This window comes from Felis catus, chromosome B2 (genome assembly GCF_018350175.1).
Source record: "Felis catus isolate Fca126 chromosome B2, F.catus_Fca126_mat1.0, whole genome shotgun sequence".
NCBI lineage: Eukaryota > Metazoa > Chordata > Mammalia > Carnivora > Felidae > Felis > Felis catus.
In genome coordinates this window covers 62,138,924-62,155,031 of record NC_058372.1, presented here as the reverse complement: position 1 = coordinate 62,155,031, position 16,108 = coordinate 62,138,924, and the positions used below count along the sequence as shown (strand labels likewise).

The 16,108-nt window shown below is 39.4% G+C and overlaps 1 protein-coding gene across 4 annotated transcripts in view; it reads right to left on the bottom strand.

Moving 5' to 3' along the window:
* Positions 1-16,108, bottom strand: part of ADGRB3 (adhesion G protein-coupled receptor B3) — a 728,500-nt gene that overhangs the window by 345,022 nt on the left and 367,370 nt on the right. For all 4 annotated transcript variants that reach the window (XM_011282405.4, XM_011282404.4, XM_006931831.5 and 1 more), the window contains 2 exons: positions 3,832-3,900; positions 45-153 (listed from right to left, as the gene is read on the bottom strand). In XM_011282405.4, coding sequence (XP_011280707.1) covers positions 45-153; positions 3,832-3,900 — 178 coding nt within the window. The remainder of the gene's footprint in view (positions 1-44; positions 154-3,831; positions 3,901-16,108) is intronic.

Below are 16,108 nucleotides of genomic sequence, written 5' to 3'. Positions count from 1 at the left end.
TTTTTTATTTCAGTAAGATTTTGGGAAACAATCTTATTTCTTACCTACATTTCCAGTCATTAAGTATGAATTCTGAAAGTCCATCATCCCCATTCCAACAATGTGTATAAAATCTTCAATCACCTGCATTAATTCTATAGAGCCAGGATAAATCTACAAAAATAAGCAAGGGTTAGAAGGAATAAAAAGTCTATATAGTAGAATATGTAACAGGAATAACAAAAACTACATAATGAGGTCATAAATGAACTCTGTTTTACTTGAAGAAAATTCTGCACCTGGCAACAGTTGTGTTTTTGAACCACGGGCTGAGAATGATACCAGGTGTCACACGGCAAGAGCTTCGACGGTGATATGATGCAGTGATTAATCTCCCATAAGTCTAAGGAAACTAAAAATATCTAACAGATTGTATACTTGGAAATTGTCTGTCCTTACTTTTGATGGGATCTTTTCCTCACCTAATTATGACATAGAACAAACACTGAAATCTTGAGGCTTTTTGCCTTTTTTTACTTAGCATCTATATGATGGACATTGGAAGAAAACACAATTATTATTGTCATCGTGAAGATATTTACAAACTATTAAGTTCATTCAGTCTTGGGAAGGGCATTCACTTCCATAGCTGTCATAGCCATGATATGAATAGCAATGTTAGCAATAATTTCAGGATCATGATAATAGTGCTAGTGTTGGTGCTTTCCTTGTATATATACATTTTTTTTTCAACGTTTATTTATTTTTGGGACAGAGAGACACAGAGCATGAACGGGGAAGGGGCAGAGAGAGAGGGAGACACAGAATCGGAAACAGGCTCCAGGCTCTGAGCCATCAGCCCAGAGCCTGACGCGGGGCTCGAACTCACGGACCGCGAGATCGTGACCTGGCTGAAGTCGGACGCTTAACCGACTGCGCCACCCAGTCGCCCCCCCCCTTGTATATATACAAAGCAAACCCAACACCATGCCACCTCACGCATTGCAAACAGAGGAGTTTTTCTCCTAAACAATCTGATTCTGGAAATAGTTCATAATGTGTAGGAAGTGAAGCCAATTTAAAAAAAGGTCATATGACTGTTAGTATGCGTAACCCTTAATGCTTATAAAGTCAGCCTGCATTATATAACCACATTAGAGCAGAAAAGTCTTTTGAAGTTAGGTTCATTTCTTTTAGCCATTCAGTACCACTGCCACTTCTAAGCATGAAAAAATTAAGTGGATTAGAGTTGTAGTGGCTTTATCTTTGCAAAGCCTAGTGCAGAAGGGTAAGAGACAGTCTGATTAGCAGAGAAACATACAATCAGAGCTAGAAGGGGACCAGAGTAGGAGGAAGACACATTGGGCAGGGCGAATGGCAGGTGTGGTGTGTAAAGTTGACTGTGCCCAGCTAAAATGCAGATACTGAGGGCGCATAGTATAGTCACCCACATATATTTGAAGACAAGAACAATGGCTATGACACTTAGAAATCTGTGGCATAGATACTTGTAAATTTTTTAATATTGGAAACATTTGGGGAGAGATGTTCTTTCTTAACTAGTTTCCAATCATTAAATATGAATTCTAAGAGTTCATCATCATCATTCCAAAAATCTGCATGAAATTTCCATCAGCTCCAAGCTTTCTGCTACTACTATATTTTTTCTACTATTTTTGTGTAGGTGTATATGAGTGTGTGTCGTGTAAGGGTAAACACAAATTTAAAATAAGAAGCTTAATTCTCCCTGCTGAAAATGAGAGACTCCTTCTCCCAGCCCCACATCTTTCATTAGCTTTCTTAAAGCATTTGCTTTTGAAAACTAATAATTGATAAATTCTTTCTCTGTCTCTTTGAAATGTATTTAAATGTTTTTAAAAAGCTAAATAGACTCTTACCAGCTTAAAGACCCAGGGATGTCTTTCAGAGAGAGACAGAGGTGATAACAAATAAGACAGGGCCTCTGTCTCAGTTTCTATGTAAATGTAACTTCAGCAGGCACCTTGCTCTAAGTTGTAAAACTACCTTCATGAAGATAGAAAAAGTTTATTTTTTCTTTCTTTGGATAAAGCCAGTTAACTAGCAAGTGGTCACCCCAATTACCAGGTAAATTTGAGATGAACTATGTGTGACAAATGGAGTCCAACCTTTGTGCCACCAACCTGGAGTCTCATTTCCCACGTGGCTGCATTTGAAGGAATACCTTTTAGTAAAAGCTACAAAATAGTTGTTGTTTTTTTAAGCTTCAAATAGTTACCTTTAAAAAGTCATTAAAGAGTATCACTACTGAAGAATTTAAAAATAAGGACATAGCTAACTCAAAATCACAAGTAAATAGATGGATTATGGATTCAGGATTTTCCATTGAAGAGAAGTTGTGCTACCATTCATTATTTGTTCAAGTCGGGACCTCACAATAAATAATGTGATCCAATGAATTGCAGTCTTGTTTTTAAAAGGGTATTATATATTTGTTCTAAATATAGCCATAATTAATAGTCTCCAGCATTCTGGAAGGATGTGCTTAGTCTCTGCAGCTGTATTCTAGGGAAAGACACTATTTCCTTACAGTGAGTGAATGAGGCTCTCCTCTAGAAGAAAGCCAAGGACAAATATATAATTCAAACTACCAGAAAAAGATAAATTCAGGGTCTTAAACTAAGGAGTGATCTTTTTTTTTTCCTATGGCCAGAAGCACAGAATTTGTACCTGATAATGAGCTAGACCCACACTGGACTATTTTTAGAGTCCCTATCATACAGGAATAAAGGGCATGCTTTGCTCCTGAAGGCCCAGAAGATGATTATAAGGGGAGAAAGGGATAGATGTCTCACTTGAATCTCAGTAAATATTCTTATTTTCAAGATCACATTGTTCTCTTGGAGTTAGCAAAAGTCAATCAGAAAACTTAAAGAATTCAAAGAGTCAAATTAAATCTCCACAGTATTTTTAAAAACATGTTTATTTTCCCTTTCTTAACCTCTAACCCACTTATTTTTGTAATTTAGAAAAAAAGTGTTATTAACCACACATAAATCAGTATAGCACAAATGGCTTTGAAAGGCATTTTAAAACACTAATTAAATCAATAGGGTCACTTGCTACACTGATCATGCATGGCAGAAAGAGAAAAAAAGCAGAATACAAATTCTCTTATGATAACTCATTTTTACAACTCTTGGCTTTGAATCCAAATGCACATCTGCATGTCTAATCCAGACTCTACATAGTGCTATAGTAAATGTAAATGATTTTCCTTGTCAATACCCCCCAGTTTGGTTTGTAATATGTGCTTTTGGATTTGCTCTTTCTCCCATAGTCTGTAGATAGGACAGACTATGGTTGGTAAGGCATATAGTTATTATGTACTGATGCCTCAACGTTACAAATTGCTCAAACCTGTCCAGTGTTTTCACATTCATAATACTCATTTCATTAATTGTTAGGATAGAAGAGATCACTTATTTTCTCTAAAATTAGTATAACACAACCTAGGATGACTTCTAAGTGTCTAATCAAAGTCTCCTTTTATGTTCTGGGAACAGAAAACCATTAGTTTCTTCACATATTTAAAAAAAATTAACATTTATTTATTATTGAGAGACAGAGAGACTCAGAGCGTGAGCAAGGGAGGGGTAGAGAGAACAGAGACACAGAAGGTGAAGTAGGCTCCAGGCTCTGAGCTGTCAGCACAGAGTCTGACACGGGGCTTGAACTCACAAACTGTGAGATCATGACCTGAGCCAAAGTGGGTCGCCCAACAACTGAGCCACCCAGGCGGCCCTCTTCACATATTTTTAAAGCTTTCTTTAGCCAACTCTGTTTTAGGTTTTGAAACAGCTCCAATCTTACCTGTTGTGCATCCTCCCATTTTTCCTTGTTTTCTTCATCTAGAAGGTTGCTAACTATTTGAAAGAAGTTCTGCAAATTAAATTAGATAAAGGATTTAATGTTACACGAGAGAATACACTTTTCAAAAACAACCATTCGAACTGATTATGTGGTAAGGATGTACACACTTTGCCGTATTGTTTCATGATCCTAACATATTCTAGAAGAGCTCGGAGGGCCATTTCTCAGCACCATACTTCTGGGATTTCTATGTGACTTCGCATATATACCTCAGAAGACAACAGAATAGGTAAATTACTTATGTTTACCTATAATTATTTCTTCCATTACAGTCTTTATATTGTATTCTGTCATACCATCAGATAATTATTCCTCACAAGTAAGTTTTCTTTCTTCGGCAGTGAAAATCCCTGTGTGTGTCTAGTTACAAGTTATCCAGTTAACTGTGAACCATGATTGCTAGTTCCACTGCTGTTTTGAAGAACACTGTAGTGAAGACACAGACTGTGGGCAAGGCTGAAGTGTGTGACAGGCTTCCTCATTTGGATCCGGCCTTGCCCTTCCGGGCTATTGTTCTTTGGCTTTTATCACTACGTACTGCAAAGATCACATGGACTTTTCCAAGTGCTACCTAGCAGATAGCACACAGTAAGTGCTCAAGAAATCCTAGCTATTTCAAATAATTATTCTTTATGCTACATTTTGCCAGCAAGCCAAAATGGAAGAATTGGAAGGCACCATAGCACATTCCTATTCAAGCGCCAAATTCTTGCCATCACCTTTCTGGCCTAACTGCTGAAGACCTACTGGTTTTCCCTTGTCTAGCTGTACCCGCAGTGAGTTTGTGGTTTTCCCTTTCTGTGCAGAGAGGACATTCGGGCACTCACTTTTTATTTCTCTCCTAAACAAGGGCAGAGACCAGGGCTCTGTTCAGTTCATCGATATTAGTGCCCATTTCACACGTGAGGGATCTCTCGCAGAGAGAGACCTCCCTGTCCTCCCACATGCACTGTGTCTTCTGAACACAGGAGCCAGGAGAGGAAGACCAGAGCGCCTGTTGAAAATGAATAGTGACTTGGGGTCACAGGAACCTTAGAAGTGCAAAGTGAAGCCATGACATTTATCTTAAGCTACACGGACAGTGGTCCCTTGGCTGTGTCTTCAGAACCCATCTCTTCTGCCTGCTTTGTATGTAATTTAGCAGGAGCGCTGCCTCATACTGATACATCAGCTCAGGGCAGGACTCCCTTGAGGGGGAAATAATCGACATTTTTTTTAGCCTTAGCAGCCTTCCTCTCTATTTGAATAAAGAGGTATTTATTCAAATTCCAAATAAAATCACCTGGGTGTTTTTGTAAGAATAACAAAGCTGCTTCATTTCCTCTTCTCTTGTGTTTTGAAGCTGTGAGTATCTATATTTAAATGCCTTATTTGTGCTATTTATTTTAATAGTTCCTGGTAATCACATGGTTGAAACATGTTTCAAGTCATAACCTCTGCAAAAGTTACAGAATATTTTATGCCACTCTTGAGAAAACTGCAAGCCTGCTTTAGACCTGTTTTCAATTCGTTTAACCTTTTTGTACTACCAGACATTTTTTCCACTTAAAATTTCCTGGTTGGAGTGATAACATTTTAAGGGCTTAGTCCATTGAGCTGTAACTCTACCTATGGGCAGAAAGAATTAACCTTCCGAGTTCTCCAATTGCCTATGGCTGGTTAACTCAGTAGGGGACATGGTGCTAATGAGGCAAAAGTTGCAGATTTCATCCCTGTACATGCCAGTTAGCTGTGCTGAGGTCCATGACCACAGTCTGTGTCCTGACCCCTGCCAGCTTTCACACAAATGCATGCTGCTGCTAACAAGAGACACCAAAAGAACGGGAAGCAATTTGTGCAAATGCATCTCCATTTCTGAGAAAACATTTCACAAAGCATGTTTTACTGATAGTGGGTCAGTGACTCTGGGCTGTACATGATAGCCAGTGAGCACACATGATTCCTGGATCAAAGTGATCAACTTAGAGTTCAATCTTTTTTCCTAAATTGCCAAAGGGCATATATAAAAAACACAAATTACCAAAACATACATTCAACTGAACAAACAGAGAGTATAAGAAATGTTTTTGTATCACCTTTCAAGGCAATAAATTAGACTTTGCTAAATCAGGGTGGAAAAGTAGTACAGAATGAAGTTCTCCTTCTATCTCCCAGTCAATTGGACTGGAAATGATCCCTTGTGAGACCAGGCAGGGCACAGTGAGCTAAGCCTGAAAATCCAAGGAGGGAGAGGAGGGCGCTTACAGGCAGATTGTCTTTCTTATGTGCCAGTGTGTCCTTAGCACATACAATGCCTTGTCCTTGGAAGGTATTTAATAAAGTCCTAGCTTAAAGGAAATAATGAAGTCACACAGCCACTACATGTCAGCTTCTCTAACAAGGCTCGGGCATCATTCCTTTGAGCTGACCCTGCTCTAATCTACCAATTCACTTTGACATTTGCTCAAAGATCAGACTGATAGAACACAGCAGAATCAAACATAACAGTATTTTTTGAAAAGGGGATTCATAACATTTTAGGCCACTTGATTGAATTTTTGAAAAAAGTATGAAGCAACTTCCATGGCAGCAGATGCACTAGTCACTCGAGTTCTTTAGGAAATCTGCTAATTCTGGTAATCTCTCTCTTTTGGGGATTTACAGGTCAGGTCATTACGTGAGCTCCTGAGTTGGCATCTAACAGTAGGTTTGTGTTTTGTTTTGTTTTGTTTTTATCAGCCCTGATCTCTATGGCCTAGACTGTTCTGAAAAATTAAGTGTCCTTGGTCAAATCGAAGTTTGGAGTGTGAGCTGGGCAGACCAGGTTTAAAACTTTCCCAACATTTATTAACTGTGTGGTGGTAGGCTCATGTGGCCCATCTATGCTTTCTTTCCCTTACACATAAGATAGAGAGGATAATAGCTCCCTGCCAGAGCCATTGTGAAGCTTAGAGCTAATTCTTAGCACAGTATCTGACACATGGTAAGTGCTCAATATATGGCGCCTTTATGATTTTATTCCCTTCATGTTATCTTTTTTATGACCGGTGGCATGATTTCGATTTATGGCCACATTATGGTGAATATGCACCTATAATGCTGCTATAGACTTTCACAACCACTGGCGCTCTCTTCTCTCTTTTATAGCCTCTTTCTCTCCAAGCAGTATATAGAACACAGAGATTATTCATCACTAACTTCAGGGCCTATCGTTTGTTCTGGAGAAAACTCTCCTTCCTAAGAGATATGCTCTGCTCTGCTGGCGGGGGTGGTGGTGGGTGTCAGTATTGTTATTATTGGATACCTACTGTGTGAGAGGCATTGTGCAAATGTTTGTTGGACACAAAGGTCAGGGGACATAACTTTTCACATATTCCTTGCAGGATGTATTACGAAAATCAGTGCAGTAAATGTCTGTTATAAAGAGAAGCCATAAATGTTTCTGCCACATTCAAAGTGCAAGTCCTAGGGGCTCCAGGGTGGCTCAGTCGGTTGAGCGTCCGACTTCAGCTGAGGTCATGACCTCACCCAGTCTGTGGGTTCGAGCCGCATGTACGGCTCTGTGCTGACAGCTCAGAGCCTGGAGCCTGCTTCAGATTCTGTGTCTCCCTCTCTCTCTGCCCCTCCCCTGCTCATGCTCTGTCTCTCTCTGTCAAAAATAAACATTAAAAAAATTAAAAATTAAAAAAAAATCAAAGTGCAAGTCCTAGATTTGGCCATATGAGACTAAAAGTTTACTCTATTTTATGGAAAGTGGTAAATAATTATTTGTTTTACATCTTATTGGCTTCTGCTTGACAAATTTGTCACGTACCATATAAAATTTTCTATAAATAAACTGAAGCACATCTGAGCATTTAACTTTTGCTGAATTCTAAGTGGGAACAGAATTATAGATTAAGCTAGTGATCTGAGATACCTGAGCTCCAGGAAATGTGTTCTCCTCCTCTTAACCCATCAGCAAAATGCTTGGGCACTGAGAGACAAATACAAGCCCTAAGGAATATATTTAATAATGCAGAACTGAAAGTTTTATGAAATCATGATGGTCCTGACTAGAAACATAGGAGGACCATAAAAAGGTTTATAGGTTAAACAAGGAGGCAGGGACAAGACATTAGGATAAGGATGCACAGAACAGGATAGGCCATTGATTCCCTAATCTGGAGAGCTGCAAAGCCATGTATGATCTAGTCTCTTCTAATGGCTCTAACTCTACCTTAAGCTATCCTACCTCACAGACTCTATATTCTAGGTTCATCAGATGTCTTCATGTATCCCAAACTCTTTTCTGTTTAGCCTCTGGACCTATATAATGCTGTTCCCTTTCTTTGCCTGCTCTATTTCCTGTTCTTCACTTGAATAACTCTTTCTTGTCCTTCACTTCTGCATTCGTATAAGAGGGCCTATCAGATCACCACCACTACCACTACACTACAAGATCTGCATCTTTTTTTCCTGATTTTAATCAGTGAACATTTTTATTTTTCATTTACCAATATCTTCATCATTCAAACTTGGCAAAAAATCCATGGACAAAAGAAACAACCAGTTCATAAAAGAAACCAACCATAAAAGTATGATGTAAAAGGAATGGTTATCTAAGGGGCTCTTGTTCTGTGTCCTGACAGTAGGTTTTCCTCAATACGGGGTGAATTTGTATGAGACTCTGGCTCCTCTCCACTTCTACATCCATGCATGAGTGACTCAGCGAAACTGCTATGCATTGACACAATGGTGGACAACTGCACTTCACCTTACCATAAAAGAGAGGATAGTAATGCAGGCAGTCATCTGGTTGTATATCACCCACCCACAAATATGCTGACTTATAGTTGCACTTGTAGTTTTGTTTTCAAGTATATCACCATTTTTAATTATGATGTACTTGCATGATGATCAGTTGAGAGCTTTTTCCTCTACCAGCCTATAATACAGTTGGGATTATTTCTATTTTGTTCACTCTTATGCCCCAGTGCACAGCATAAGCATAAAAAACGTTAATACTCAAATATTTCAAATTGGTTGACTGTGTGCCTACTGTGTATAAGACAATGGGCTAGGCATTGAAAGAATTAAAAAAAAAACAACAGAAATGGTCCCTACCTAATTTTCTGCCTCCTTTCCATTTCATCACCCTCCTTTGTCATATATCGATGCAAGGAGCATCCTCACCATGTCCAGGGAAGGAGATATGACACTTATTTTTACAGATAAAAAAACTGGTTATCTTGAATAAATATGGGATCAAATTCTTCCCATTTAAAATGCATACTGAAGTCATGGGACCATCATAAGCACAGATAGATACTTTTTAGAAGTTGTGGGGCCTAACTAATGGAGAGGAAGCAGCTGTCGATATTTGACCCTGGTCCTCAGGTTTAAATTCAGCAACAACCAGTGAAGAAGCCTGCCCTTCCAAAAATACATCTCACTCTTTGGTAAACAGAGCAAACCCTCCCTCCTGCTACAGCTGGTACTATCCCACCCCTGGAAGAATGCATTTGGTCATAAAAGTGCTGCTTTGTTCAGCAAAAGAACGGCATAAAGAGTTATAAAAATATAACCCAGGCAGCAAAGCACAGGGGGCTTTGGCAAGGAAGAAGATTAGGGAAAGGAACATCAGCAGGTAGCTTTTTCAAAGCCCAAAAGAGCAATCATGAAGATCTAAAGTAGATATGAGAAAGGAACAGTGAGGGAAGACATGGAAAATACTTGAGAAACATGAATGCATCTACTAATTTTTTTATTGAACACCTACTATATACCTGGCTGTGTTCTAAGTGCTTAGAATACCACAGTAAGTAAGGCATATGAAGGTTCCTACTCTCATGGAGCTTACACTGTAGTGGGTAGTGGAAGCCAATAAATAAATAAATAAACAAGACGATTTCAGGTGGTGATATAAAAATAAAATGGTTTATGGGAATAGAGAGTGCCTGGGCGGGGGAGGGGTGTGTGCGTGTTTATGCAAGGCTGCTTTGGGTTGAATGTTCAGCAGGAAACACCTTTCTAATGAGGTGACATTTAAGCAGAGAACAACAGAATGTTAAGAAGGAGGTCACCATGGGAAGACCTGAGTAAGAGAGTCCCAAGAAAAAATGGGAAGAGAAAGTACAGCTGCCCTGGGTAGAGGGGACAGTCCAGGTAAGTTTTAATAAACAAAAAGCCATTACAAACTGGAGTAGTCTTAAACGGGGGGGGGGGGTGTTGGATGGGGTGTAGGAGGGAGAATATTAACACAGTATGGAAAAGATAGGCAAAAGGTCTGATAAAGTGGGACCCTGATTCCAGGCTCTAGTTATATGACATGAGTTTCATGAGAAATAAAAAAAATGTGACTTTGGCTGTTGAGTGGAAAACAAAGTGCCGAAGAGTGAGAAGGAAAATAAGGAGGTCAAAAAGTAGTTTGTCTTGCTTATTGAGGCAGAGATGATGGTAGATTGGGTTAGGGAAGCAATATTACATGGTGACAGAGAGCACAAGAGGGAAAGTACAGTATCAAAGATCAGTCTTTGGCTCCCAGCTCAGGCAATTTAGAATGATGATGCAGTTAGCCACGCTAAATACCAAAGAAGAAATGGCAGTGTTGCAAAAGAAGACAGTCAGCTTCATTTTGTTCAGTTTGGGTATGAAGAGTCTATAATATATCTACGAGAAGAGGACCAGCAGGCTGTTTTAACTACAAGTTGGAAACTTAAAAGGTAAACATTTGTGAATCATTAGTCCTAGTTGAAAACTGGAGGCTTTTGGGAATAAAAAAAAAAATAAGAAAAGATAACTAGGAATAGAGTGGAAGGGGAAGAAGTCAAGGTTAAAACACTGGTGACAGACTAGAAAGGAAGAGGAATTAAGTAAGAAGGATGAGAGATAAGGAGGTAGGAAGAGAAGCAAGAGTAAAAGATGACAGAATCAAATAAATTCAGAAAGAAGATACTCTACTGGGGAGATTAATCTAGAGAAGACAGATGAAACATTTAATAAGGGTAAAAATCCAAAGAGGGTTCAAGGTGTAGCACAGTACATCTCATGTATTTTTTCAGCCTCTATGCACGTGGCCAATGACATATGCATGTGGGATATACAAAACCATGAACACACCCAGACTATAGGTGAAGGCGTGGATAACGTGTCCAACTTCCTCTGATCTGGCTGTGACTCTACTTCTTAGTCTTCTATTCAAAAAAGCATACAGAAATGAAACTGAGTAACATCATTATACAAATAATCTCCAGTTTGTCATAATGTATTTTTTAAAAAACTAAACAACACTTAAAGAGAATATTAACTATTTTTTATAACAGGTAAACAGACAAAATAACACAACTAATAAAATAACACAACTAAAGAGTCATGATACTGTGGTTTAAATCTTTTATCTACAATATTTACCTAAGCAGCACATCAACTGGCCACTGGCAATGAGAAACTATCGAGGTTTCAGGAAGGCAGGGGATTCTAACCAGGATGCCCCCTGGCAGTTTCTGGGACCAAAATATAGAGGGAATATGAGATAAGAAACTGAGCCACTGGAAAGCCAGGGGATGAACGGGGGACAAAAGGATTAGGGTGTCAAGGTCAACAGGTCAGTCGTGGGATCCACAGCAGTCTGGGTGACCTGACTTGGCAAGCTGTGATCAGAAGGCTCCTCCTGCCAGCAGAGCTGGACTCTCCCAGCATGACCGCTGCAATCTGCCCGATCTAGAGGAATATAACAGCAGGTTCCTGAAGAAATATCCCTTAATGTTCACGAGTTTCAGGGGGGAAAAAAAGCCAAAATCTTAAAGAATGCCTTTGTTGTTTTTTTTTTTTCTTCTTTAAGTCACACATCTCACAGAAACTCTGACTCATTTTGAAAACTACATCAGAACATTGTTCCAGGAACACTGGCTGTCTTTCACACTAATCTCGTTGCTCTGCCATGATGTAAAACAGTTTGGCCTGTGGAGTTTCTGAATAGCTTGGATGGGCAATTTTTTACACAATGCTACCAGTCTTTCTGGGCCAAGTTTAGGATCAAGTGCTCTAGCAAGAGGTAGAAGGGAGGGGATGCTTTGAGGTGCAGTGGATGGGGGAGGCTAAGGGGAAAGAATCCATCCAAATTTCAGTGCTTTCAGGCATGAGATTGGCACTACTCTATGATCCTTGTTTAAAAAGGAAAGGTGAGGGGCTCCTGGGTGCCTCAGTTGGTTAAGCATATGACTCGTGGTTTCAGCTCAGGTCATGATCTTGCGGTTTCTGGGATGGAGCCCTGTATTGGGCTCTGTGCTGTCAGGTTCTCTCTCTCTTCTCTCTCTTCCTCTCTCTCTCTCTCTCTCTCTGCCACTACCCCCCACCAAATAAATAAATAACCTTTATAAATAGGAAAGGTGAAAAAGTTAGTGATACAAATATGATAAAATATGCTAAGTATTATTAACCAGCGGTAGTCTGGTAGAGCAGCCAAAATTATACAAATATAACTCTGTGGTGAAATCATCCTCATATGCAGACAGGGGCTGCTTCTTAAGAAGCCCAAATTTGGGCAGGCCCGGCTGATACATCAAAGGACCAGTGTGTGTAAGATGCATGCACATATCCTGAGTTTATCCCTGGCAACTCTATAGGTGGCCGCCACAGTAGGTTCTGTCCCGGTGTAAGATCCTGGCACATGCCTCTGCTAAAGGGAAATTCTCAGAGTCTGTCAAGATTCCCCATTATGGGCTGATCATATCCACCCCAGATCTGTATGTTGAAGCTCTAACCCCCAGCAGTGTCTCAGAATGTCTCTATATTTAGAGACAGAACATTTCAAGAGGTAATTAAGTTATAATGAGGTTGTTAGGGTGGACCTTAATCCAATCTGATGAAAGTCCTTATAAGAAGAGGAAATCAGGACACACAGAGATATTAGCAGCCTGCACACACAGAGGAAAAGGCTCTGTGAGGTCACAGTGAGAAGGCAGCAATATGCAAGTTGAGGAGACAGGCCTCAGGAGAAACCAAACATGCCAACCGCTTGATCTTGGATTTCCAATCTACGAACCGTAAGAAAATAAAGTTCTATTACTTAAGTCCCCCAGTCTGTGGTATTTGTTATGGCAGCCCTAGCAAACTAATACGTTCCCCAATAATTTTTAAAAGAAAAATCTTTGGTAATAAAAGGAATCACAATAGGAAAATGCCTGTACCTTGTGCTAATGCAAATCTCAGTATTTTCTTAACTGCAAGGGAAATAATGAGAAATTCTGATGGGATAAAACTATTTATCAGATGTTTTATTGCATTTTTGAAACCCAACCGGAATCATTTATCTCATTACATGGCATTTACTAATTGGTAGGCAGTACTACACATACTCTGGAAACTTCTTTGCTTCCCTTCCTCTTCCCACCTGATTGTCGCACAGACTTTGCACTCTCCTCTGGAGATGGTGAGTTTCCCTCAGCCAGCAGCCACCTTCTAAAGTTTGTTCTTGGTGGGATTTAATCACATTGACTTGTGAAGCAAGAGTTGTTGCTTAATATCTCACCCATTTAAGGAAATTATTTGGTGTTGAATTTCTTATTTTCACCTTTATAATAAGGGCAGGGTTTAAATACTACCTAGAAAGAGCTGTTAGTTCTACAGGGCTCCCTTTGCCACGCACCATAGGAAATCCTCTCAGGCTGTTAAGCATTGAAAATAGTAGCCGTTTATGACTTGGAGTGATTGTCAGCTGGCAGTTGTGGTCCTGTTCACAACTTGGTTCCCACTGAGCTAGAAATCCTGGTTATTGATGAAAGCCACTTTCTACATCCACCTGCTCTCTATCTTTTCAAATGGCCTGGCAATGTCGACTTTAAGGACTAATGCTTCATTTCTGACTCCTATTTTCCTTGACACATTCTCTGCCCTTCTCCTCTGTGATAAGTGATTAAAAAGTACCCATACTTCCTAGGTGGTGCCACGAGAAACATCTGACCTTCCTTTCTTTGCAAGAGAGAGACCAAAGTACACAGGTGTACTGGCAACCCATACCTGTGATCCAGAGATACTTCAGGTTTTTGCTCCATCAGAATTTCACCTTCTCAGATAATAAAGGTAGCTACATTCCTTGAGCTTTTACTATGTGCCATGTACTACGTAAGTTTTACATATATAATTTAACTATGAGGTAGGTGATATTACCCCATATGATGGAAGAGAAAATTAAGTCATAGAGAGGTCAAATAACTTGTCTAGCATCCTATAGCTTGTAAGTGTCAGAGCTGTGACCTGAGGTCCAGGATTCTGCCTCCAGGGCAGGCACTCTTAATCATCACACTCTAATGCCTTCCCTAACGCCCCTACTTACGTTCAAGGAAACTATTAATATTTATGATTGCACAAAGTTCTGTGAGCAAAGGATTTCAAGGCACCAGGTTGTGCCTTGAATGCTAAAGCTGTGTCATGATTTCAACCCTAAGAGTACTTGCTGGATATTATTTAGTCAAAAGAGTTTGATTATTTGCACAGATGAGGCTTATCAGTACATGATAGTATTATATTATCATAGTAATAGTTGCTTCCACATTTATCAATCTAGTCTTTTGTATGCAAAAGGTAAAAGTGTCTCACACTGAAACCATGGGAGAATCAATGCCCAAGATCTCACTGGGTGACCTGCCACTGTTGATGGGCAGCATGAAGCAGGCCCACAGTGTAGCATACATGTTTGCTCATCGAGAGTTTTAGAAGAGAAGATGTTTGACTAATCTGAAATAACTAACTCTACTTTCCATTTAATTCCTTGGTCACTTAACTCTGAAAATTGTATTTAGAATATGGTTTGCATTTAAGAAAGAGACTGGAAGCTGAGGTTTGAGCTCTCTGTTTCATCTCAATGATTGGGAAATACATTTCTGAAGCCTAGGGGATGTGTTAGATAAACAAGTGACTTTCAGACATTAAGTGGTGACCTGATAGAGGGTTGTGACCAACTTTTCATAACAAAAAAGAAAAAAGAACAGAAAATTCCTGAGTGCATCCCACACACTAAAGGTAAATATTATTTTGTAAAACTCCGGTTTTCAATTATATATGGAAGTGAACTGTGTATCCCACGGTGGGTCACAGTCAAAAGAATTTGCAAAACACTGATTTAGATCAACAGAAGTTTTGTTAGGAAACAGATGCCTGGATAGAGATCAGTCCATGCTTTCAGTGAGTTTGAGGGACGCAACACATGATGAGTTTTTGTGGATGCCTCCATTCTTTCTACATTTTCCTTCTTTATTCCCCAAATATAAATTATCTCAAGGGCCTCCCTTTCTTTCCATTAAAAGATTACTCATCCTTTTCTGACCCACTGTCATTAAAGCTCATTTTCTTTTTTCCTCACCTCTAGATCACTGCTGTAGCCTCTCCATGGGGTTCTTTCCCCCAATCTTCCTCTGTTCACTAATTCACCTTATCTACCTCTGCCAGATCATCTTTCCAAAAATATCACTTATAAAGAATCAAGTCCAAACCCTTCTCTGGCCTTGACTCTTCTGTCCTTATGATCTGCATTTTCCAACATACAACCTGTTTTCTAGAAACCTTGATCTTTTGAACGTGCCACACTCATGCCGTTTCTATGCCCTTGTTTACACAGTTTGATGACTGTCGCTGTGCTAAGCTTATTTCTCCAATTCTATTTCAAGTCCTAAATCTCCCACAAATTATCTTCTTACTGCTGCACTCCAGATCTCTATGTTTCTAGAACTTCTAGAAATGAAACATACTATACTTCTATCTCTCTTCTTCATCACTATAGGCTACTCTCATTCATAAGGTTTTTTTTTCCCCATTCCATGATATTGTAAGTGGCTTGAGAACAAGGCCCATCTTTTACTTTTATGTTAAGAGTTATAATACTAGAAATAATGGAATTATGGAGTACCTATGTAATCTGCCAGAAAATTTACAAATATTTCTTTGCACAGATTATTATGTATTTAACCTGTACTACTGATAAGCTTCACAGCAACCCTGGAAAACAGTTACTGTCAATCTTCTTTTTTCATGGATTCCATATTTGCAAATCAACTACTTGCTAAAATTTATTCGTAACCCCAAAATCAAAACTCATAGTTCTTTTATGGTCATTCACAGACATGTAGAGAGTGGGAAAAATTTGGGTCACCCAATGCACATGTAACCAGCTGAGGTCAAACATAGCAATGCTCTGACTTTTTGTTTCAGTCCACATACTACAAACAAGTTCCTTTTTATGGCCAATTTAATCCCCAGGTTG